The sequence below is a fragment of the Spea bombifrons genome, chromosome 10 (assembly GCF_027358695.1).
Source record: "Spea bombifrons isolate aSpeBom1 chromosome 10, aSpeBom1.2.pri, whole genome shotgun sequence".
NCBI classification, from domain to species: Eukaryota; Metazoa; Chordata; class Amphibia; order Anura; family Pelobatidae; genus Spea; species Spea bombifrons.
In genome coordinates, this window is record NC_071096.1 from 15755134 (window position 1) to 15781699 (window position 26566).

Here is a 26566-nt window from a genome sequence, read left to right on the forward strand (position 1 = left end):
CCTCTAATTTTTTCTTGCCCCTTTTTTCCAAACCGTAAAACCCTTCTGTTTGTTTCCAGGCTGTGCAATGACCTACTGATGTGGGAACCAGTGTCTGTGAGTGATTCATCTCTGGCGGAGTCTCTGCTCCCCACCGAACAGCTTCACACTCCCAGTTATAAGCCGGATATGTTCCGTATGTGCAAGTCTGCATTCAAGCTAGGTAAGTTTAGGATCTGTCCCTCACCAGCACATCAGTCTCTGTGTTCAAGTCACCATCTCCTTCTATCTCTTCTTCTGTTGTTGTTGTTATTATCTTTTATTTATATAGTGTCAATGATTTACATAGCACTTGCAATACATGCATTCAAAGGGTATGACAAAACTAGAATGGGCAAACCGATACATTAGGAAAAGTGGGCCCTGCTCGTAAGATTACAGCCTGGAGGCTTTTGTTATGCCAGAATTAATTTTGTGGGAACAAATATGGTTCTTATATCTGCCATGAAGCCATGTGCTTCACTCATTTAGGAACATTGGTATAAACAGGCATTTATTCACACAGGTTGCACAACAAAATGTCGCTCTTGGCAACAGTTTCCCACTCGTGATGCAAAATCTATCGTAAATGTGAAGTTTTCCTGTAAGAGAATATAATCTGTTAAGTGATCACTGAACTTCTGTGACATATTTAGGTCTCACAATGTATAATAAATGTTTTAAGAAATCTGCCACTCTATTTATGTCTACCCTTGTCTGTCAGTTGTTCAAGTATAGGGGAGTTACTGAGACTGGATTCTGTAACATTTAAAAAGCTATTTGAGTAAAGTTACTGTAGATGGGGCTGTTATATTAGGATTTACATTCCATGAACTTTTGCCTGGATGCCTCTATTAATTCAAATAGACACGTTGGAGCAGATATGTCTCCAAGCTTGGTTGATCTGTTATCTTGCTGTCAGAAAAATGTTAAAGGTTATTCAGAGTGCTACATATGTATTTTCTTTGTTAGTGGAAATAAAATGGAAAAGGAAGGTAATGCAAGTCAGACGGGTTTAGCTATGCATTGTCCTCGGGGGGTTGTCTGCCGTTTTAGGTGCCTCAGGTACTCACCGCGGCAAGATATACACACTAAACCCATGGGATTTGTGTCACAGTACTTGAATGTATCTTAGAACACCATCATTAGTTCACGTTAATTACTTATTCTATGGAGCTCTAACATTACCTTTTATTAAGGACCTAAGTTTTGGACTATTTTATATTGCTCCATAGAGATTAGCCCCTTCTATAATCCCTGCATTTTCTTGTCCACGCTAAGAAAATATTTTTAGCTGGGATTGGGGGGGGGGGACTGCAAAAAATGATATATCAAAAGTAGTCTTCGCTATTTCATGACTTGCCAAACTAGTGCACATGTATGCAATTTCACATTAAGTATGTTAAGTATAAGGTAAGATGTGAAAGATTTATCTTATTTGTTATATGATACTATACTATGATACTATCCTGCTCTTTCCACTGGATCCCCAACTTAGATTAGAAAATAGTGTTGCTAATATAAGAACAGTTTAGGTCACCATAAAATTTTATGGTTTTTTTCTAGTTATTGCATGTTACTTGCCAAAAAGTCAATATCAGGTGTGACAAAGTAATTTATGTATCTGTGAATGAGTAATGTGTTTCTTCTCTAGCACAATTTTAGGTGCTATATGAATGGCACGCCTTCAGATTATCTCCGCAAAGCCAGCTCTTGTGCTAGAATGAGACATTTCAACGTGTATTTAATTGTATTGTATTGTTATAGTGTACGTATGTCTTCTATAATGAGTAAACTTCCGGTTTCAGAATTTAACTTCTGAATTGCAGAGATTTGTTGGGTGAAAGCAGTTGCACGTGCTTTTTCTGCTGCATAAAAAATAGTAGTTGTATAAAAGTCTTCTATGACTTTATTGTGTGCTTCACAATATTGGCCAAAACCTGCAATTTTCCATGTCTTTTTGTGCTACTAACCCTTGAAATTGGCAACCAATCCCTTTTTATAATAGTATCTGTTAAAACACTGCCATTTATCTGAGCTCAACTCCAATTAATTTTCTGATTTTGTTAGCTGGTGTGTAAAATATGTCAAACCAATCATACTTGCGTGCCAGTAAGCATGCTGTATGTGCATCTCTTCGTATGACTGTTTAGAGATTGGAAACGGTAAGCAATCTCACATGTGGATTGCATGTATTACTGCAAACAGACTTAGTGTCTGTGAGAAGCAGAATCTGTATTTGGTTCATTTTCTGTCTTTTTCCTATTACTTAAAGTAATTGACTCTTCCTCGAGCCTCTAAAATTGAGCAAAATCATATAAAGGTAACCCTTGTGGCAAACTGTGTGACCTTTACTATAAATTTTCATATTCATGTACTTGTGGTGGCAAGGGTATGATAAAAGAAAAAAAGGGGCAATGGCTCATAGGCCTGTCATTTTAAGGATTAAAAACAAAACAGTGTTACATTATTGCTAACAACCTGTATATATCCAATGCTAGACTCGGACTCTGAAGATGAAGACTCTCATTTCTACTCTGTGGATGAAGCTGCAAGGCTTAAGAAAGGAACACTTGGAGGCCACAGCTTCTTTTCTGCTTCAGTCACCATTTTGCAGGGACGTATCACAGCCTGGGCTGAAACCAAGGTTAAGAAATGTTACTGTATCACTATTGTACATATTTTACAGTCTCTTATCTGAACTTTAGTGTGCTTTGAATCTCCAATTTCATCTTCTCCACACTTCATTGTCTTAGCCCCTTAACAACAAATGATGTGCCTGGCAATTCTTGGTATTAAATAAGCTTAAAAACGATCTAAGATAGATTTCTTCCATAAGCGGTGTTGCTGAAATGCCTTGATGTGTTCAGCAACAGCAAAATCTGCATCAGGGGCCCCGCCATATATGTATGCTTCATTTAAAAAATATTAGGCGGCAATCAACGATCGCACTCTTAAGCTTAAATGGTGTCGCTGAAGTGCCCCGATAGTGTCACACTGAAAACCCACTCCAGGGCGCACTGTGAGGCTCCGTAGAACGGTCACAAGCGCCATTGTTAGAGATTTTGCCACCACATGATTAGTAATATTTTAACCCCTTAAGGACAATGGGCGGTCCCAAAACCCATTGAAAACAATGCATTTGAGCCCGTACATGTATGGGCTTTGTCACTAAGGGGTTAAATGTTAACATTTAAAAATAATTATGCAGTACTGTCACCATCAGGGGAACCATCCAGTTCCAACAAAATGTAAAATATATATATATATATTTCATGAGTAAGTGCTAAAATTAGCACTGTATCTTCCCAAAAATCCTGGCATGGAAAGAGTTAAAATACTAGTGTTGCAAATACCCCTGGGGTCTCTAGTTTAAAAAAATGTATGGTTTGATGGGGTAAATTGAATTGCAGGTTCAAAGATGTCCCAAATAGGACATGAGTGAAGACTGACCAGATGTCAAAATGAAAAGAATAAAATGCACTCTTCCCAAATGTGGCCTTTTAGCCCCCCAAAGAACTTGAGAAACCCATGCATGGGTGGATGTTGCTAAACACATATTAGGTGTTGTTTGACAGGGACATATGCTATAAAGTCATACCTAAAGTATAATTTGTGTGGAAGAAAAACATAGACAAAATCACTACAACAAACTCTGACAAAGGCTGGTGGTAGAATTAGCGCGTGGAAACAGTTAAAATATCACCATCTGAAATAGCCTGAGGTGTCTAGTTTTCAAAAATATATGGTTTGATCAGTTAAATTGAACTATTCGGCTTCAAAGATGTCCCAAATAAGACATGGGGACAGAAGGACCAGATGTCCAAGTTGAAAAATGCGCACTTACCAAATGTGATGTTTTACCTCTCAAACAACCAGACAACCCATGCATGGTATCGCTGTACTTAGGAGATGTTGCTGAACGCATATTGGGGTATTTGACAGCAACATATAACAGGAACTCTAAATTTGTGTAAAAACAAACAAAAAAACTACTACAAACTTTGGCAAAGACTAGTGGTAGAATAAGTGCATGGAAAATGTAAAAATACCACTATTTGAATTACCCTGGGATATCTAGTTTTCAAACATAAATACGGTTTGTAAATTGAAAGATGTCTCAAATAGGGCACAGGGACATGCTATGCTATAGCATAGCCAAAAAAACAAACAAACCTTAAAACATTGGTTATTTCTTAACTCAGGACAAATAATAGAATCTAGTTAGCAGGTCTCTTCATTAGCTTTTGTAATTAAGGTGAGAAAAAGTGGGTGTTTTCTTAAATTTTTCACTTGATTTAATTTTTTTTAAAGAAAATGTATGTAAGATCAATAAGAAGAATGGTATTTGAAGAAAGTCCTTCTTGTTCTGAAACTTTTGAACCATTCGTCTGTATATCCAGCAGGAAGAGGACTGCAAAGTGTGAGAAGGCATTTGGCCAGTCTGCCCAGGCACCAGTCCCAGCCTGATTACTCTTTATCTCCTATGTCTTTCCTTTTTGTCCTGTTTCACCAGCTACCTACTATGTTTGTTAACCCATATTCTTCTTATTTCCCCACATTTTTGCTACCATTTCTCCTTGTAGGGAGAAGGAGGTAAGAGGTTGGATGACCACCATGGTGAGGTAGTTCTAGATGTAGAAAATGGACGGATCTTCACTGTATCCAAGTACAAAGGGAAAGAGGACCTCAGCTACTTGTGTATAGAATCGGACAATGTGTCTCTGTATCACAAAGGTATGCATAAGCACACCCAAAACGTAGTTTTCCATAATAGCAACCAGCATTTTCTTAACCCTCAATTTTTGCTGTCTTTTGCAGCTGCTGTGGAAGATTACTTACCGCCTGTGAGCCTTGAACTGCCCACATTTATGCCCCCTAAAAACTTGGACCCTACTATTTATCCCTCTGAGGAGGGCGTGTTGGCCCAGTTGTCGGGAATCCGCAAAGATAGAAATTCAAAGATGCTGTCCTTGGCTGTCCGAATTGACCTTAACCTTGTGAAAAATGTTAAGGTATGTTTTTTTGTTTTGTTTTTTTTTTTTGTTTTTATTATTATTATTTCTATCTTTTTAAAACTCATATCAGCAGCACCTGTTAGAAAGACACTGGGCTAAATCTAATGTAGGCTTTATCCAGTTCTATCATTATACAACCCAGATAAGATTCCCCCCCCCATGTAAAGAACCTATGTATAAAAGATAGATAGATTTTAGTATACATACTGAGGAAATGTTTTAGGCAGATGTGACATAGAAACAAGAAGGGATATAGATGCCTTCTCTTAAAGAAAACTCTAGTATTTACCCAGAAAACAACACAATGAAAATAAAACAAAAGTGATATAAAGGATTGTGCATAAAGTAAATTAAAAATATGTAGTCGCCGTCTCTGTATGGATCATTTCAGCATATCAACATATAATAAAAAACAGTATGGAAACTGTGTGACCCTATTATATATGTTGATATTGATATAACCACACATATCCCATTAAGTTTTCATTTGCATGTACAAGAGCCATTCAAATACCGGGTATAGTATATAAGAACACTGCAGGACCTCAGTCCTTACCATCCAGTAGACTTCTCAGTGTAGAACCATCAAGTAATGGTGCGGAGGTAATAACTGTCAAAAAAAGGGTTTGCAAGAGAAACAGATGTAGTGTGATACCATAAAAAATATGTTCCAATAGTTAGGCTTACTTTAACACAATATAAAAAATTATTTAGGCATTTGGCATTATTTAGGCATTGGGGTGTGTGTGGAATAAGGTATGGAATTATGATCACAATTACTATATGTGGTATTAAATTATAAACCAATATAATTAAACAACATATGTAAAATGTATTAAATGTTTTCAAATAAAAAATTAAAGTAGCATGCAAATCAGTCTTGAAAATCCTTTGTAAATAACACCCTTGTATAGAATTTTAATAACACAATTATCTTTTCACTAGTGTGATAACTTAATTACTCAGTAATATGTGCAAACTGGAAATCATAGAAATCCCAAAATCCCTAAAAGTGTGAATCCCTTAAATCTGAAAATACAGCCATTAAAACATGGAATCGGTTAAAACTTTACACTTTAGTGAGAGAAAAAATAAAGGCGTATTTGTTTTATCCTAGAGGAATGTACAAAAACAAGATGTGCTCTTTAAGACATAATAAAATGTTTAGATAACGTTTTATAGATTTCAACAGTTAACTCTTTTGATGTTGTTTTACATCAGTTCAAGTGAGTCAGTTGCCTCCTCACTTGATGTACCTGTGGGGAATTCATGCACTAAACAAAATACTAACTGCTCATGACCTTAAATATGTGTTTTAATGTTTAGTATGTTTTTAAATGTTTTTTTTATTAAGTCTTTTTGCTAACATGAAATGATGCTTTAGTTTTAAAATATGTAATTTGATAAGTTTGAAAACTGAAATATGTAGATTCCTCTTACATCCTCCTACATTTTTTTGTAGCTCCTCATTCTCCTGTGAACATAACCCCCTCCTTCTCATAAGAATTACTATTTAAAAGCACACATCTAAGGCATAAATTGTATAGAATAGAGGATTCCATCACACCATATATTTCTTAGCCCGCCAGTTTTGGCAAGTCCTGTCTAATTTCACATGGCTATATTACTAATGAGCTGAATCATTGGCGCTACACTGCCTTTTAACCCACTGAGACTCTCATAAAATGTAAAGTCCTCTCTGGACATGTTTCTGCCTTACTTGTTTTGCCAGTTCTGTAGGACAGATCACCTATGTAATGTAAACCTGTTGAGGCAAGGCAGCTTAGAAGGGGACCATCAATCACTGGTTGGTGTCAGTCTCATTTAGTTGAAAAAACAAACCCTTGTGGGCCCATTTATTTCTGAATGATGTGTTCTGGGCAAACAGGATAGCTGTCCAGTCCCTGTGTTTTGTGGGACTGCTACTTGATTTCCTTGCACCCTTTTCACCGTGTCCTTCCATGGACAAAGGTCGAGGCTCTTTTTGGCTTTAATACCTACCCTTCTGTAAGGAAGACACTCTTGGTATATCACACTGGTACTGCACTGACTAGGCCCTTTTTGTAGGCCCATAGTCGACGTATAAATACCCACTCTCCCTCCTTATTATGGATTATGAAATGTCCAACCATCTCCTGCATTTTGGATCTGTTCAATGTCAACTAAACTTTCTGTGAGCATGCAGAAGTTTTATTCACAGAGTAGAATGGAACAAGAAATGTAATATGTGATTTAATATGACGCTACAGTGATATCATATGACGCTTGTTCTTCTACTGGATCCAGAGTTTTTAAGTATAGAGTGCACACAAATGCTAAAGTTTAGTATTGATAGCCTTTTAAATAGCCTTGGAACGGTTATGAAAGGTCTCTTAACAAATGACCATTTTCTGTGAATGTTATATTGATGATTGGTGTTAAATTGTCTGTTTTGTCTAGTTTTAGCTTAATGTATTTTTCCATGCACCATCAGCTACTCATTTGTTGTGGTTCAGAGAGAACAAAAATAATATAAACAGAAATAAATAGAAATTTATTATTTATTACATAAGCCTGGAATACCGACCACAAGATCGGCTAATTAAAAAAAACACATGTTACGTTCCAAAATATAGATCTAGGTGATAAATTAAAATGACTTGTGTAAAATGAAGTGTAACTGAGATTAATATAAATCAATATTTTTAACATGTACTAGACAGTCACACCAATCTTATTATGCTTTTTGTCATAATTATTTCAGGAATTCCTCGTAGCCTTGAGGTTAGATGGTGCCACCCTTCGTCATCACATGGCATTGCCCAACCAAAGCTGGCACAGTCAAGTAAGTGGCTTACTTATGTATTCTTTTAAATATACATATTTATTTCCACATTGCTTCAATGCTTCTCTTTTATCATATTAATCATACTTTTGTAACAAGATATGGTCCTTTTACTAGTGAAGGGAAGTGTTCAGCAGATGTTCATAGTTTATCGTGTCCTACTTAACTGTGAAAGATGGACTGGTGCCATTAGATAGTGAAAGGTTAAACAGAGGGTCACTATGCATGTGCAACTAGATGCATCCAGATCCTTAGGCACTTGATCCTCGGGATGCATAATTCCTGATAATGCATGATTTCCCTCTATTCCGTGGCATTTTGTGCATGTTTTGGTTAGTTGGACCACATTCAGCTTTCTGCATCACCCATTGAACAAAACATGTTTATGGACAGTTTCATTATTATAGGTAAGTACCCTGAGCCTAAAATGTCAAGCCGATCATGTAAATGTCATGTTTATCCCAAGGCCTTGTTATACAACTGGTATATAATCTGTTATTCACAGTCAGTGACAAGACCAGAAATTCCCTCTAAAGCAAACACACCACCAAGCCTGTTAATGTTATTTCTTATTTGAAGGCAGGAATACTTTGATTCGATTTTAAATATGGTGTTTATTTTTACCTTTGACAATTTGAAGACATCTGGAATTTCTTCTCCAACACACTATGTTTGTCAGGCAACTAGTAGGCTAATATTACCATAATTACCATAAATATTACTAAATTTCTTTAGTGTTATCTTCTTTGCACCTGATTTTATGATAACCTCATACACAAGAAATATCCCAAAAAGGCTAGCGAAGAGGGATATTAAGTCTCAAAGAAAGACCGTTGCTTGTTAGACGTGATAATTAGTAGACTTGTGCGTTCAAATTTGTCTAAAAAAAGGAACAAGAGCTCCGATGAAACAAAGTGAAAACAAAGCAGAGAGCTTTGGATTTCGGATTGCATTTCTGTGCTCTCACATTCACGCTCTCTCTGTCAATGTCCTCCTACCTTCTCCGCCGTCCGCTTCAGTGTCTCCATCTGTTTTTTTCGGAGCTCTGCTTCTTCTCTTGCCTTGGAGACAAATTCCCTGAGAGAGAAAAGCTTTTCTGCACCTCTCTTTCTCCGCAAATCTGGCTGCGTTATTCTGGGTTCTTGGAGTACTTCCGCAAAAGGCTGGCGCCACGGCACACACCACCGGCATAGCCTCTCCCCCCGGTCCTCCAATTGAAGGGGTGAGGATGTGTGCAGAGGATCTGCCCTTTTCTGAAAAGTGCTCTTGGAGGCCTGGATAATGGAGATGATACCAGAGAGAAGCGGATGAAGAAAGAAGAACAAGAAGAGGCAAGAGTAGAAGCTGAGCTGTGGAAAAGGAGGTAGATGGAAGCAGCAGGCCGAGGAGGTAGGGAGACACTGAGGAGAATGTGAGAGAGCGTGAGTGACCACACTCTGTCTGAACCCAAATGATTGATTCACAAGTCTTATAATTTGTCGTTATCCATTTTATTTTTATAGGGTAAATGTCTTATTTTACTGATAGCAATAATCTTTTTACTACTTTGTCTTTGTTGCATCCTCTGTCTCTAATACACCTTGACCTATTTATATTTGGGGGGGGGGGGTTGTGCTTTGTTTTGCCTTTTATTATTAAATATCATTTACCAGTTCTTCTAATCTGATTGTTGGCTTTGCCAGTGTCTTACCTTGTTTGTCTTCTGCTGCCTTGACCCCAGATCCTGGATTTCTTAGATGTAGTTGATGAACCTATCTTGGGATACAGCACTCCAGCAGTCATCACAGTGTTGCACACTCACCTTTTCAGCTGTGCCGTGGATTACAGGTATAACAAACCGTTCCTGCTTAAGGCTCTCTGAGACCCTGGACAAGCATGCACACACAAACGCAAAACACACCCTACATACTAGTAGGATAGGCTCATGAAACACTTCTTTAGGTGATCCATCTGAGTGCCTGCCTCCTGATACAAAGTAGAACCTCATTGTGCATTAAAGCACTGAGGACCCATACATGGGCTTAATGTATAATCCACACTTATACCAAACCTCATGCAAACAGGGATTGGTCAGTATTTTCAGTAGTGGAGCTCTTGGTTCATTAATTACACTTCTCTCCAATGTATTGTAACCTATTTCCTATACTTCCTTTTTAGACCTCTTTACCTCCCTGTCAGAGTCCTGGTGACCGCAGAAACGTTTACCCTTTCCAGTAACATCGTGGTAGACACCTCCACCTTTGTCCTCAGGTATAAAACCAATCTGTACAAGATCTGTGCGTATAAATTGACTTTTGTAAGGCACATCCACTAGATACCGCTGCAATCCAATACTGTTTTCATTTGCCTTGCTTTTCTTTCTCCACTCTTTTCTTTTCCCATCCTTTCGCACTTTACATTTATTCTCAATCCCCTCATTCCTTTTGATTTTTACTCACTCTTGCTTGCCCTGATTTTCTCTCAGAACCCCTCCGCCTTAATCCTCTTCCTAACTAGTAAACGAAATTCCATCTGATAAAAAAGGGTCTGTGTTTATTTTTATTTTTGGTCCGTTAATATCCAATCCCCCTTGAAGCTCAACTACAAAGACAATGGGCTCCCAAACCTTGAAAAAATGAAATTATCTGAGACCTCTATTATTCATTTATCATTTATTAAAATTATATATATATATATATATATATGTTTTACAGAAGTAGCCATCTTTTAGACTAATACCTCCAACTAATGTGTTACTCTGGATAAAGGGCGTACATCTTTTTGTCAGGAAGCTTCCATTTTAAAAGTTCCATCAAATTAATCTGGAAAACAGGCTAATGCTCTGGGAGCTTCCTCAGGGAATTAGGAACATATTACTACACTATTAGCTCTACTGTAGGATACTGCGAGGCACTCGTAATTTAAAATACCACTCACTGACTTTAAAGATATATATCCAATCTCATGAGGCCCCAAACTCTGGGGTGAAATAACAACAGGGAGATTATTATTAAACCATCTGATAAAAGGGCAATGTAGTAGTTATGGATTATGACAATTATCTTTTAGAGAGGGACGTGTAGATCATTATTAGTAATATCACTGAGTGCAATATCATCTGAGATATTTACTTAAAAATTTTATTTAGCTCTCATAAAATACGTTTTATCAGTTTTGATGCAGTTTTCTAGTTTCATATTCAACATTAGGGTTTTAGTACCCAGTACAGAAAAAGGTACCTAATCCACATATGTGGAGTACTATGTTCCCAGACTGCCATCTTAGAAGTTAAGCGATGTACATACATGTACAAAGGGCTAACACAAAGAGGGTGCAGCATTTTGAATTATGTCACTGGTGTCGTGTCTTTCTTATTACAACAGTACATGGATAAGGTCTCTGAACTGTCACGCCACAATCTTTTCCTGTCCCCCGTTAACCACAGATAAGAACCTCCTCCTTTTCATATTATCTGCATATTTTCAACTTCTTTTCTATAATCTACTATTTTGACATCTTATTGTTTAACAGCTTGATTTTTTTCTGTAACAAATCTGATTTTATGTATTTTGTTTTGCTGTAGGTTTATATTAGACGACTCTGCCCTTTACCTGTCAGATAAATGTGACACTGATATTACCGATTTAAGGAAAGGTAAGTGAAACGCCATCGTTTTGTTTTTTTAATCTTCTGGACATCATTGCAGTAAGGTAAGGAGAAGACTTGTGCCCGTGAACCTAAAACGATTCAGATGAATTTTTCTTTAAGTTTTTCGTCCATTTGTTTTTGGACAACTAATTTAATTTCCTGCCCTTTGTTTTTAGACACATTTCTGAGGGCTTTTTCCATTTTGGAAATGAAATCCGTTGTCACTCACACTCATCCATACTCGTCCGCACTCTGATACTCGTCCGCACTCTGATACTCGTCCGCACTCTGATACTCGTCCGCACTCTGATACTCGTCCGCACTCTGATACTCGTCCGCACTCTGATACTCGCCCGCACTCTGATACTCGCCCGCACTCTGATACTCGCCCGCACTCTGATACTCGCCCGCACTCTGATACTCGCCCGCACTCTGATACTCGCCCGCACTCTGATACTCGCCCGCACTCTCATACTCGCCCGCACTCTCATACTCGCCCGCACTCTCATACTCGTCCGCACTCTCATACTCGTCCGCACTCTCATACTCGTCCGCACTCTCATACTCGTCCGCACTCTCATACTCGTCCGCACTCTCATACTCGTCCGCACTCTCATACTCGTCCGCACTCTCGTTCACTCTCTCACACTCTCTGTGTCTCCCTACCTTTTCTGTCAACCTGTCTCTTTTCCTGCAGTCTCCATTTTTTTGTTCTTCTGTCTTCTCTGTCCTCTTCTCCCCTCTATCTGCTCTGTTTCCGTGGCCTCCCGGAGCACTTCTGCACACACTCCCCTGATTGGAGAAACGGGGGAGGGGCTGTCTCTGTGGTTTGCGTTTCTTCGCAAACCTGTCTACATTATTCTGCCCTCTCAGAGTGTTTCCGTAAAAGGGTGGCGCAGCGGGGACAGTCTCTCCCCCAGTCCTCCAATCTTGTGAGAGAGAGTGAAAGGGAGTGAGTGGGACTGTGACTATAAGAGTGGGTGAGAGTGAACAAAACAACAAAATGCAAACAAATTCGCAGTTCTGCTTTGTATTTTTTCCGTTAGGGACCCTTCTTGCTTTTGGACATTCGTACGAATGAATACATTTCGTTACAATTACATTTTGTATAAATCTGAATGTGCAGGTCTATTAGGGAGCATAACATGACCCAAAGAAAACCATTGATCCTTGAGGCCATCTTTTATGGTGTTGTACCTACTGGAGTGTGCAAAAATTATACTTTTTCTCAATTTCTTAAAATATATTATTCCTTGTCGTTGTGAGAAGCACAAATTATAGCAAGAAAATAAGCAATAAACAAACATGGATCTCATTTTCCAAGGAGAGTATTGGACATTCAGTTTACTTGAAATTAAAGAAACTTATTTGTTCCACTTCCCAGTGTGAAACTGACTGCCTCTTTAGCTACTGCTTTATTAAGAGTTAAATTATCGCATTATATGTGGCTCTTCTGGAAAACTCTGCTTGTTTTAACAAGAACATCAGCCTATGTATTTTGAAGTAGCACCTACCTGGAAAAGACTCTGGGCCTAAAGAGAACATTGTGTGTTTACTACCCCGCAGTGACCCAATCGCGTACTTACTATTTTTGGTTATCCTTAGATTTTGTCTGTGTTCTGGATGTGGACCTTTTGGAGTTGGTTATCACTACATGGAAGGGGGACACGTCCTCAAAACTGGTAAATATCAGGGTGGGTGGAAACAAGATTGTGATTTTCCCTGACGCTCTTCCTTTATCTGTTTCTGTCTCAATTTCTTTCTTTGTTTCTTTTCTCACATCATTTTTTTCTTCCTTATTGACTACTCCCACGTCCTTCTTTAACTCTTTCTATGTTTTAGTTTCATCCACTCTTCATTAACGGTTAAACTCTATTTCAGTCCCAGCCTCTCTTTGAACTGCGCTGCTCTAACAACGTCCTCCACATACACACCTGTGCCGACTCCTGTGCTATGTTGGTCAACCTTACCCAGTATGTGATGAACAATGGGGATTTGCACTGCCCTCCGAAACCTGAGCCACCCACTGAGATCGCGGGACAGAAACTTCAGGTAACAGCTCTCTCCTAGGACATCTAATAGCCCGACATCATCAGTAACACCAGAAACTACCTGTAGTACATTATTATGTTTAATAGGCAGAAAGATCCATTCCAGATGGTAATGATGTAGCAAATGTGATAAAGCTAATTCAATTGAGTTAGCAAGTTAAGGTCTCAGCTTAATGTTCTTATTTTCTTTCCATGGCTAACATGGTAAAGCTCCATGTTGAGTAAAGAGAAGGGAGAAAAGTACGCAACTAAACGTATCTTGAAACATGCATGTAGCATAAACATTTGAACATGTAGATGTTTAAATGATCCATTTTACATATAGTGCATTTTACTGCGTGTGAATCTGTGCAGGCATTCTTTACTTATAGGCATTAGAAAATGACCTTCCCCTGCACATACTCAAAAGAATTCCTGTTCAAGTGAGTGGAGAGTGAGTGACAATTGAAATCAATAGAAGTAGCAGCAGCCACTCGCATGAACACTATACTTTTACTATTCGGTGGCGTACCATTGGCGCTGCCCTAGGCCTAACCCAGAACAGTACCACCAGCCACTGCCTTCCTTACAGCTGAGGGCTGAGATTTAAAAGTTATATCCCGGCACTCCAACTTTTAAAGATGCATGCGTCTGGCCTCTAGAGCGTTAGTGGGCACCTGGGGAGGGATTCTACAGGGAGCCTGATCGCCCAAACACAATATAGGTTCCATGTAACTCCGGTAACTATAAAATACATGCTTCCATTTGCCAGCCATAAAATGCATCGTAGGCCACGCAAGATGGGCCCAAGCATCCATTAAACATCACAAAGGGGTCTTCCGGTGATATTGCAGCCATTATCTTTGCTATGGGCTGCCTGGTTTAATTTACTGATCTTCTGATGTTAGGAAGATGCTGCTGGGAAAGTAACCAAGCACTGTTCTTGGAGATGTTGCTTGGTGTGCACTTAGTCTTAAGTACATTTATCAAATGTTTTTCCTGCCTCATGAGTTTTTAAAATGTGCAGTGCAAGTATTTTGAGGTGTTAATGAGGAGATGTGGTAAATGTGCAACTCCGCCAAATATGATTACGTTTTGATATTGCCGGAGAACTTTGACATATAATTTTTCTTAGCTTCAGGTATATTCTAGTTGACCTGGTAAGGGAATGAAGACAGACCTGTCTGGTGTGTCTGCAAAGTGGTCTACAAATTCTTTTTCCACCTAAATAGAAAGTTTGTGATTTTGTTTTGCAGAAAACTTCCATCCCGGTCTCAGATGGAGTTTGTTTTTGCTGGAATGTCATATTTTACATATTTTTCAAGCCACTTTAGCTTTGATTGTCTACACATTATTTATTTTGTATATGTTGATGACATAAACAATAATGATGTTCATGCTCAGTTGAGCCGAGCTTGGAGCATGCGCCGTATTTTGTTTTTTTAAGTAAAGGAAAAAAAGGATCATTTTGATCATTGAGTCCGCCTCTTTGTTTAGATAACAAACTCTGATTTATATCTTTTCCAGCTTGGGTGGAAAATTATAGCTTTTTTTCATTTCTGCATACAGAGAGCACTTTAGTAACAGCCTTACCTTATCATACCTAAAATGATAAACACGTCCTTGTTTGGATTCGAAGTTTGGGGGTGGAGGGGGGGATGGGACATCTCCCACATACCATACTGCAGATGTCGAGCAAACATTGGGCCGGTTGGCTGTGTTTTGCACTCAAGTGCTGTAGTTCAAATATCCATCGTTTAACTCTTGTGCTCGCTACTTGTTTTGTATTCTAAAAATGCATGCAGACTGTTTTATAGAGACCCATCTGCGATGTAGCAATGTCCTGAAAACAAAGTGTGTTATGATGATATAACCCTAATCTCAGTCACACATACATTGTTTTCTCTCCTGCATCCTTTTATCTCATAGATAAATGGGAACACTAAATACCTGTTTTATCTACTAATGTAGTAGATGTGTCCTTTTACTTGCTTAAATGCACGCCTTCAAATGATTTTACAGTTGCCAACTTGGGTATTTGTGAATGTCTAGATCCAGTAGAATTTGGTATGATGTCCTAGATACTTTATTTATAAATCACCATTAATTGATTGACTGATCATTAGCAATCTGTTTTTTCTGTTGCAGCCCCCAGAAGGCCCCTCCTCGTTACCTCCATGTTTACCCGCTGAAACTGCACAAATTAACCAGGGAGACCTTACTGATGCTCTTATAGACACAGGAAAAAATAACAAAGAAAGCTCTGAAGCCGGTGAGTGAGGTAGAAAGGGTGAAACTTTGGCTTTTGCAGTTTATATATATATAATATATATATATATATATATATATATATATATATATATATATATATATATATATATATATATTAAATATGTCTGTCAGTATGCAGCAGTATCTAGGCAGATCTTCCCTTTTGATGCTACAACTGTTTTTCAGGAGACCCTCTCATCCGTCAGAATTCCCCTGTATCAGTTTACCTTTTCCCAGAAGAAATTAAGTCAGGACAAAGACGTGAGATGATTTCTCAGTCACCTCCGCTGCCGGAAGCACGGGTCTCCCAGGAAAGCCTTGGCCTCTCAGACACTAGCGGCGATAGTGAGCTGACAGACACCGATGACTTTTGCATCCTGGATGCACCTGGTATTGGTGTGCCAGTGAGTAAACACCCATGTCCCTTTTAGAAATATGTTTATTCATATTTACTTCCATGCAATGACCTTGACTGTCATATTTCTCCGTTCTTGTTAATCACAATCTTTCCCCAGCCTAAAGATGGAGAACCTGTGGTAAGAAAGTTGGTGGATAGTCCGATTCTAGTCAAGGACGGGCATTTTTCACGACCCCTGGGCAGCACCGACATCCTGAAGCCACCGAGTAAATTCCCTGTGCCGGAGACCCGGATTGTGCTGCGGGAGATATCTGTCGTATGGCACCTGTACGGTGGAAAGGATTTTAGTAATTGCAGAGCAAACTCAGCCCGGGCACAGTCACCAAGGTAAGACCGAAGCCAGGTAGCTGATTAGTTTCCAACTAGAAAGTCCTTGTTTTAATCTGGAATATACTTGTACAAAGCAGTAACCGCTAGGGATTTTTTCCAGATTATGTGAACGTACTCGATAAAGTCTGATTTTTTTTTTAATTCAATTAAAAATTCCTGTTTTAATTTTATATTTTGGGACTTCACCCACCCCAATAATTATGTGTTGATGTTTATTACAGTAATCTAATTAATGATTTGAATGAAGACATGTAAAAAATGCACATTTCCAAATTTCTGCTTGATAAAACAGTATTTTGCTGCTGCTGCTGCTGCTGTTTTTGTTTATCGGGAAGACTAAAATTAAGCATCACTATATAGGTGGAGTTTTCCCATAATTTCCATAAAACAACTGTAAAATCTAATACCACAAATGTGGAATATTCCATTAAAAGGCTTCTTAAAAAGTGAAGAACAGCTTTCTTGCTTAAAATATCAGCTATCATGTCGGATGCGCTAACCCAAGGTGCTGCTTTCAGGCTGCTCATGAGGCCCAAACTTGCTAAAATTTGTATTCACAGTCTTATGAAGGTATCTTGATTATTTACATTTATTTATCGATCTAAGTAATTAACAATTAAGAAATGGATTTTAGTTTTACCTTAGGGAGAATGTTTTCTCTTTATAGTATTTATTATATAATTAGATAAACTAGCGGTAAATTATTTTATTTATTTTTTTCTAGCTTTTCTGGTGCCAAGAGATTGTACAGTGCACCCGAAAGGAACTGCACTACTCATTCCTTTGAGACAGAAATAGTTAACAAAACGTGTACATGGTGTTTAAAACACTAAGTTGCTGGAATTTTTTAGAATTTTTTTTTAGAATTTTAATGTTTAATGTTTAATTTTGTTAGTAGATGGTTCAAGGAACTTGGCAAGAGAAAGCAGGCTGACCTGTTTTGCTCCTTGTATTTTGGAATTCTAGATATTTACTTGAAGTATGTTAAGTTTGTAAATTTGTTTGGCGACCTGGAGTAAGAATGAATCGCAAGCTAGTATTTCAAGCCATTTTTATGTGTCAGCGTTCATCTGTCATCACAAAACTGACAGGATGCCTGTCTGCTTCACATGCTTCCCGTATACATTGCACTGGCCATTCCCCAGCAAGTGGATCGATTAAACATTATCTTCTAAATTAGATTTTATTGCTTACATTTCTAGGCCTTCTGGCTAACGGGATACAGCTGAAGACTACAAATATGGCCGCAGCAGGTCTGCGCACATGCAGCGCTTTCACTAGTGCTCCAGAATTTAGTTATTAGCGCTAAGTTCTGTGTCAGCCCTGCAGAATGTGTTGGGACCATGTAAACTAACACATAATAAAATAGAACAAGGGGATTTGAGCCATCGTGGCATAACTGTTGCGTTGGATATACATGTTCTGCCAGTTTCTAGCTTAACGTGTCTATAATGTTTTGTACGTAACTAGATACGTATCGTGTCCCCTAACCATTTGTGGCTGTCAGGTCTAACCTGGCCTCTTTCGTAAGAGTAATGCTCATATATTTTTAAATAACAGTACATTCTTGCAGTAGATATTGGAAGTCAAATCTGTGTTTGCTGATGAAACAAAATTAGGTAAGTTTATAAAGTCTGACCAGGATGTAGCTTCTCTTCAGAATGATTTGGGTAAACTAGGGGACTGGGCAAATAAGTGACAGATGTGATTCAATATAGAGAAGTGTAAGGTAATGCATTTTGGTACCAAAATTAAGCATGCAACTTACACTCTAAAGGGCATTGCATTGGGAATAGCAGAAAAAGAGAAGGACTTGGGTATAATTGTAGAGCATAGACTTAGCAACAAAGTGCAGTGCCAGTCAGCAGTTGCAAAAGCCAGTAAGGTATTGGCATGCATAAAGAGGAGTATTAAATCACAAGATGAAAATATCATTTTGCCTCTTTATAAAGCAATGGTGAGGCCTCACCTTGAATATGCAGTGCAATTTCAGGCACCAGTTTTTCAGAAGGATATTATAGAGCGGGAGAGGCGGGCTACAAAGTTAATTAAAGGAATGGAGAATTTTAGTTATGAAGAAAGACTAGAAAAACTGAACTTGTTTTCACTTGAAAAGAGATCTGATCTCATTGTACAAATACATACAGGGTCAGTATAAACAGCTCTCTATAGTGATCTGTTCACCAAGAGGTCTCTACAAAAGACACGGGGTCATCAGTTGAGACTTGAGGAAAGGAGATTTCAGCATCAGCATGGGAAAGGGTTCTTCACAGTAAGAACAATAAGAGAATGGAACTCTCTGCGTAAGGATGTTATATTATCTAAGTGCAGACATTTTTAAAAAAGGTCTGGATGCTACAAATGCTAAAAGGACAGTCGTATCAGCAAGTTGATCCAGGGAGTAATCTGATCCACTATGGAATCAAGAAGGAGTTTTTCCCTGTTGTGGCATAATTAGTAATTGCCCCAAGTAGGGTTTTTTGCCTTCTTTTGGTTCAACTTTAGAACTAGGTATGTGTGAAAGGTTGAACTTGATGGACTGAAGTCTTTTTTCAACCTAGTATACTATACTAGTACATGATTCACATTTATCCCAAGCACATTTAATGCCTTGTGGTAAACAATAGAGTGTCTAGGTCTCAATCACCCTGAGGGATCTTCTGCTTTATTAACTATAGTGACTTCATTAGCATAAGTAGGACTTAACATTGCCATAAGGAATCAGCTGTGTATCATGTTGAGTGTGGGCTGTAAATAAAATATAACAACTGCCTGCAACGGTTACCCCCAGATGTGCAGATAAACAATGCGAAAGAAAATCCAGTTCTCGACAGTGCTACACTTCATTGTCAAATACCACATTGTACCTAAATGATTTTTTAAATGTTATTCAATACTATCTAGTTAACATGTTAGAACACAAAATAAAATTAGTATATGCTCTCTCTCTCTCTCTCTCTCTCTCTGAAATTTTTGTTTTAACTCTATTTCAAAACAAATTGCATCAAAAACAAATCACTTTTCTACCTCGTCACCTTTCTTTGCAATGCAATCTTCTGCACAAAATCACCACCTTCTTCACGATAACGGGCCATGTGTCGGGAACAAACGTCTAAGCATTTGCGCTTATGCTCCTCTGTCAGCTGCTTAGGCACCCACCTGGCACCCACTTTACTGAACTTAAGGCTGTCATGAATCAGGGCATACGCAGATCCAACACTCACATCCAGCTTTCCCGCAATCTCTTCAACTGTTGTTCTTCTGTCTTCGCAAATAAGTTCCAGGGTTCTTTCTTCATTCCTAGTGGTCATGGCTGTAGCTGGATGTCCGGAGCGCTCTGTATCCATTACACCAGTACGGCCATTTCCGAACTTTTCAATCCACTCGTAGAGGACTCTACGAGAAAGAACTTTATCCCTATTCTGAGCACTCATGCAAAGATGAATCTGTGCTCTGGCACACCTTCTGTTCCTCTTTGGTGCAATTTTAAGTTTCGAGGCCACCTTCACCCCAGGGTGAAAACTCTTATACAAAACTGCAAGGGCAGCCGGCTTGCCAGACAACTAGTCACATGACATGCTAAGACACGACCAATTACTACTCCTCCCGCCTGCACCGTTCTCCAACTGAAATTTAAAAGCGCTGAAGCTTTTTGAACGTCCCTTGTGTGTGTGTGTGTGTGTGTGTGTATATATATATATATATATGTATATATATATATATATATATATATATATATATATATATATATATATATATATATTTGCGTGGTCATGATGAATAATGATAGCATGTGTGGTGCAACATGTCTGATGAGCTGATCTTCTCTTTGGTATTCTCTTGTTCTGCAGGTCAAGGACAAGTTTGCAGAGTGCCCGTGGTTCACCATCACGATTGTCTGTGACTAACCGCCCCCAAAACACATGGCGGACACAAGGAGGCAGTGGGAGGAATCATGACATACTAATGGAGATACAGCTGACCAAGGTTAGAATTGTCGTCGCTGTACAATTATGTACAGGTCTGTGACTTACATGTCTTATATAATGTTATACATTCAGATAGACACACACTGTCTCCCTCCTTTCCCTTACGCCACTAACCCCCAACTCACCCCTGACACTCATACCATGTTTTGACACACACTTATCAAATGTAACACACGCACACCATACAACCGTATTGTAACACATTCACTCTTTAACACCATACACTAACGTGTATGATCAAACATACACTTACACATGCATACAAAGAAGTATTCAGGCTTCACTTTATCCGGATGATATTGTGTCGGTATACATGCATATAGGTGGGAGACAAAAGTGCAAAGCTGAGGTTGCTGTGTGGCAGCACTGTGGGTTTTGGACACCCATTCCCTGGGTGGATCCGTAGGTGTATGTTTGCTGACAGGAAACACTGGAGGATTCTTGGTATGCAGCTCGCCGAAAGGTTATTGTTTATGCATACATACACCATACATTGAAACATAAATATATTTAAACAAAACCCAAATCCATACACTTAGAAACACACACACTCTCTCTTTCTCCCATTGTCCATGCTGTTCAGAGAGTTCTACCTCTCTGTCTTTCCCTTCTTCTTGCCCTGTTTTCACCGCAGCCAGCACTCCATTTTGCTACCATGATTAGCGCCTTGGTTACCGGTTGCCTAAGTGCCATGCGCATGCTTTAGTGCACCCCTGAGTGTGAGAGGGAAAAGAAACTGCATCTTTAAAAATGTTGGCTATACTTTTCTACTAGATAATAAAGCCCATGTTACCTAGGACATAGTAGACGCAATAATTCTCTCCCTAACTGGTCCAACGTTAAGGGTGTACAAGGTCTGTTACTATGACAGACCATGCTCCCTAATCACTATGCGCCAACAATTGATACCGCGACATGACATATTCCAGCGCTCTGCGTCAATTGCCAGCGCATAGTGCTTAGGGAGCACCAAGTCTAGAGTGACAGACCTCGCATTCCCACAACAAGATAGAAGACAGAAGAGTTAAGATAAAGAGGAGGAAGGTAAGAGATGGGGAGATAGGGGATAGTGAGAAAGGTGTGGTAGATGATGGAAAGAAAGTCAAGTGTGAGCCAATATATATGTGTGTATGGGCAGACATGTATACGGGCATTATATATGTGTATTTATGAGCAGGCGTGTGTAAGGGCAGTGTATTAGTGTGTATATGGGTAGTGTGTGTGTGTATGGTCAATGCATGTGTGTGTATATGGGTAGTGTATATGTGTGAGGGAAGTGGATATGTGTGTGTAAGAGCAGTGTATGTGGATACGTGTGTATATTGGCAGGCATATGTAAGGGCAGTGCATATGTTTGTGTATGGACAGGTGTGTGTAAAATCAGTGTATGTATATGTGTGTGTATTAGCAGGCATGTGTAAGGGCACTGTATATGGGTAGTATGTGTGTGTGTATGGGCAGGCATGTGTAAGGGTGAAATTTTATTCTGCCCTAGGTAACCATAACTCTGGTTACCCCACTGTGTAGAAGCCTCGTCTTCTACAGGTATGTCTGCATGTTGATTCCCTAAACAGTAAGTTGTACGAAATGGATTATTTTTATATTAATGCATTAACTATGGATCATAACTGTTCTTCATAACTAATATCAACCAACAACTTACATCACCACTTGTAAAATATATCAGGATGAAGAAAGAATACACAGTACACTATATTATCTAAAATCCTCAACTCATCCTAACCATGTAAATTGTTGCGAGAACACTGAGCCTTATCTCTGTCTTACGTCAATAAAATGTATTTAAACTTTCCCAGGTGAGCTTTCAGCATGAGTCTTATCCAGCACCCTTTGGAGCAAAAACAGAGATGGTCCATGTAGGGGAACCGGATGAAGTCCCTCTTGCCCGTCAGGTTTTTATAGTTCAGGAGCTGGAGATTAGAGACCGTCTGGCTACATCACACATCAACAAGTTCTTGTACTTGTACACCAGTGAAAAGATGCCACGCAGAGCTCACTCCAACATGGTGAGAAGGGCAGATTGTCATTGACAAGGGTCTACGGCAGATGTCTTTTATTAGTAAGGTAGAGAAGGTGTGTTTGGATAATATAAGTCCCAGGTACTAGGAGTAGAATGATTTAGTCTGTACGAATAAGGAATAAAGAATGGGGCAGGATGGTAATAACAAGAAGTGTAGGAGATTTAGAGACTACTGTAACCATAAATACAGGTGAATAGAAAGAAAGAAACAAAATAAAAGCTAAGTGAGAGGAGTACAAAAGTAATAGACAGGAAGTTGGTAGAGGTATTAGTAGGGAATTGATCAGTCATAGAACAAAGATTAATTTAAATTGTTTTCATTAACTGTTATTAACTACCCCCATTCAATCTGCATACTCTTTTGTAGCTTTCTATTAAAGCGCTTCATGTTTGTCCTGAGGCTGGATTGGGGGGACCCGAATGCTGCCTCCGAATGTCCTTGATGCCTCTAAGACTAAATATTGATCAGGTATGTGACCACTATTTCCTCTTCTTAACATGTACCCTATACATATGTCACATCTTTTATCATTTATGCTTCTACGTCGTCGTTTCTTTCTAATAACTCTCCATTACTTTGATTAACTCTAACTCTATACAGTTTGATAACTTTATCCTCTGCCTCTGTTATATGTCAGTTCAGTTCTCAAGGGCATTACACGCAATAATGGGTTTTGATATTTAAGTTTCGTCAATGCAGTCGCAAGCAGAAAGAGAAAGCGGATGGACACAATAGACAAATTTTCACTGACTGAAAAGCCACGGTGGAGCCGGGCCCCCTAAAAAGGTCCGGGTTTTCTGGTGAGGAGGGAAGTTAGGTAGCTCTTCTGAGCGCCCCCCCCCCTCCTCTAAACAAGTATTTCAGTGGTCCCAACCTTTGCAGGGAGGGACCAAGAAGATCCAGCCCTCCTGCAGGCCTTATGGCCAGGGAGGGAAGGGGCCTCATATCCTTCGGGAGTGCGACCCCCGAAAAAAATGAAGAAGGGGACCTGGTGTCCACTGTGGCCTTACGGCACTTGGCACTTTTTTATTTAGCCGATAGAATTTTTTTTTTTTATAAGTTAATTGTTTGATTATGGTTCATTGGAGAAATCCTAAAACTATGTCAGGGCTTTGGTTCTCAATGTCTAAGTTGATCATCCCTGTTTTACCCCTTTTTTCCTTCTTTATACCAATACCTCCAACATTTCTTGTTCATTGTAGGATGCTCTCTTCTTCTTAAAAGATTTCTTCACAAGTCTGGCATCTGGGATTCAACCTGTTGTTCCCTTGGATTTGGGATCAGATGGTGAGTATATTAGGTAAAGTCGTTAAGCACATTGTTATTTTTTTGTTTTTTCTTTTCTCTCAATATGTCCTCTCTGCCTAGCATCTCGCTTGGATGATACAAGCAAACCAAACTCTGAGACTGATACGGGGTTAGAGACCTCTGCAGAGTCCAATGACGAAGAAACCTCATCTCATAGCTCATCAAGCGATCAGCCCATATACTTCCGGTAATTGATGATAAATGTAAATGTAAGATGGAGTAGTGGAAAATTTGCAGTGAGAGTGGAAAATATCTGTAGTTTCCGGTAAAAGCCAGCGAGGCACCTGCCAGATGCGTGTGATTGGTCTATCCAAGGCGATCGGCACCATGTAGGAGCAGCGTTACTGAAGTCTCTGTGGATTTAACTTTGCTTTCTGCATGGTGAACACCTTAGTGGGAAAGGCAATCCAATGATTTGCCCAATGTAGACGTCTTGGTAATGCATGCTGATTTCTCTTTTTCTTTCTATATTTACAGAGAATTTCGTTTCACTTCAGAGGTGCCAATATGGTTGGATTACCAAGGAAAACATGTTACCACAGAACAAGTGGTAAATAATGGAGGAAGCAGGAGTTCTCATACTCAGCACCTGTCATACATTTCATAAATACGTCCAGTGTGTCACAGTATGGCACTGTGGAGGTCCTTATATTGAAAAACACAGCGTGGTTGGTCACATCATCTGATCAAAAACCCTGCAATGGTGGCTTGAACAGTGGATGCAGGGTGCCAAATAGTGGCTTTCCCAGCCACAAAACACAGCGATGAAGAAAGAAATGTGAGCAATGAATGCACCTCCATACTCCAAATGATAAATCCACAGAAGTCCCATTAATATAAAAGTATGAAGTTTATTGAAAAAATACCAAAAACAATGCACAGAAATCTCATGTTTCGCCATGAGGTGTAATCATAGACTAATCAAAGATTAAGCATCCCAGCAAAACATGTGAGACTTCTCTCCGTTGACTTTGTTATTATTTTTTTTCAATAACCTTCATACTTTTATATTAATTGGACTTCTGTGGATTGGTCGGTTGGAGTATGGAGGTGCATTAGTTGCTCACATTTTTTCTTCTTTCCGAGGTCCTTATATTGCCCATTGTTTGCCAGCTAGCGTCACTGTACGGGAGTGTGAGTGTCCTTTTACTCTAAGTTGGCATATATATATATGCACGTTCAATGGCAGATAGACTGCATGAGGAGGAATACTGTCTCTGTGTCCAGTTTTAGAAAACACGTACCCAGCTGAAGTCAATTTGTTTTTTTTCAGGGCACCTTTGCTGGAATATTAATCGGACTGGCCCAGCTGAACTGCTCCGAACTAAAGCTGAAGAGGCTTTACTGCAGGCATGGGTAAGGCATATATATCATGCAAGGTACAACTTTAACATAGTAATTTAGGTTGAAAAAAGACACAAGTTCATCAAATTCAACCTTGCTGTTGGCCCAGATGAAAGCAGAAAACCAACATTGAAGCTATTTCCAATAGTACATCAAAAAGGGTAAAAAGCCTTCTCCACTCCAAAATGGCAATCTGATTTCTCACTGGATCAACAAACTATAACTGATCATGTCCTTTTATCAAATTATATCCCTGTATATTCTTCTATGCTATAAAATCATCATAGCTCATATTTAAAAGTATCACATTTTATACCACAATGTCTGTAGGTAGTGAATTGCACATCTTGTACTGTTCTGGCTATAAAGAACCCTTTTCACTGCTTTAAATTCCTTTCTTCAAGTCTGAATGGAAGACTTCTTGTATAATTGTATAGTGTCTGGAGTCGCCATATGTATTTGTAGTATGATATAATATCACCTTTCTTTCTAATGTAAACAAAACAAAAACACATTGTCAAACCACAGATACTCTAATAGTGTGTTTAGTGATGTATTTTATTTGTTGTAAAGGTCAAGATCCAACTCTTGTAACTACATGCAGTGTTGGAAGCATTGCTCTTAATCCCATTGAATGCCATAATTGCTGCCTCATTCATATTTTTCTACTTGGGAACACTTAACTGTCATGTGATGCAAAAGCAGGCGCTGATAGGTTAATGCCGTAGAAATTTACCTTTGTTTTATGTAAATTAACCATTAGATGAATGTATAAAATGTCAGATCTGCTATGGGTAAAGAGCGCAGGTTTTTTCGCTACATGGATCAGCACCTAATACATTACCAACCTTACTACACAATGCAATGCAATTCTTCTTTGACACTTGCGTTGCAGGTATTTCATGCTATCAGAATCAGCAGATACATGTAGTAAAAATAGATTTGTATTATTGTAGAAAGATTCAGGCTTTGGATTTGCATTGTTTTATAGATGCTTAGCTGTTTGGCATCATTATACAGAGCCATGTATTTGTGTGTATGTTGGAAAACCCGCTACTAATACCCATGTAAGGGGGACCCAGTCTCACTGATGTGTCCCAGGCCCCCTAAGTACCCCTCATGGCCAGCTACCCGGGACCTGGCCTTTGTGTGGGACCGGTGTGGGGGGGCCTTGTCTTTAGGTTTGTACTGGGCCTCAAGATTTCTGATGACTGCCCTGCAGGGGCGGGGGGGGTATGTAGAGGAAAGTGGCCCCCGGCCCCCCTCCCTCACTGTAACAAACGCACACTCTGTGACGCACAGTTACCTTGCACGGAGCAACCACTCAACCAACACAGGGCTATGTAA

The 26566-nt window shown here is 39.1% G+C and overlaps 1 protein-coding gene across 1 annotated transcript in view; it reads left to right on the top strand.

The window, feature by feature from the left end:
• ATG2A (autophagy related 2A) overlaps positions 1-26566 on the top strand; it is a 61625-nt gene that overhangs the window by 31645 nt on the left and 3414 nt on the right. The window contains exons 19-38 of the mRNA XM_053449413.1: positions 60-202; positions 2520-2665; positions 4605-4755; positions 4840-5033; positions 7780-7860; positions 9581-9687; positions 10018-10110; positions 11423-11493; positions 13093-13169; positions 13369-13539; positions 15666-15789; positions 15975-16192; positions 16304-16533; positions 20388-20523; positions 22343-22552; positions 22934-23035; positions 23770-23854; positions 23936-24062; positions 24353-24425; positions 25149-25231. Coding sequence (XP_053305388.1) covers positions 60-202; positions 2520-2665; positions 4605-4755; positions 4840-5033; positions 7780-7860; positions 9581-9687; positions 10018-10110; positions 11423-11493; positions 13093-13169; positions 13369-13539; positions 15666-15789; positions 15975-16192; positions 16304-16533; positions 20388-20523; positions 22343-22552; positions 22934-23035; positions 23770-23854; positions 23936-24062; positions 24353-24425; positions 25149-25231 — 2622 coding nt within the window. The remainder of the gene's footprint in view (positions 1-59; positions 203-2519; positions 2666-4604; positions 4756-4839; positions 5034-7779; positions 7861-9580; positions 9688-10017; positions 10111-11422; positions 11494-13092; positions 13170-13368; positions 13540-15665; positions 15790-15974; positions 16193-16303; positions 16534-20387; positions 20524-22342; positions 22553-22933; positions 23036-23769; positions 23855-23935; positions 24063-24352; positions 24426-25148; positions 25232-26566) is intronic.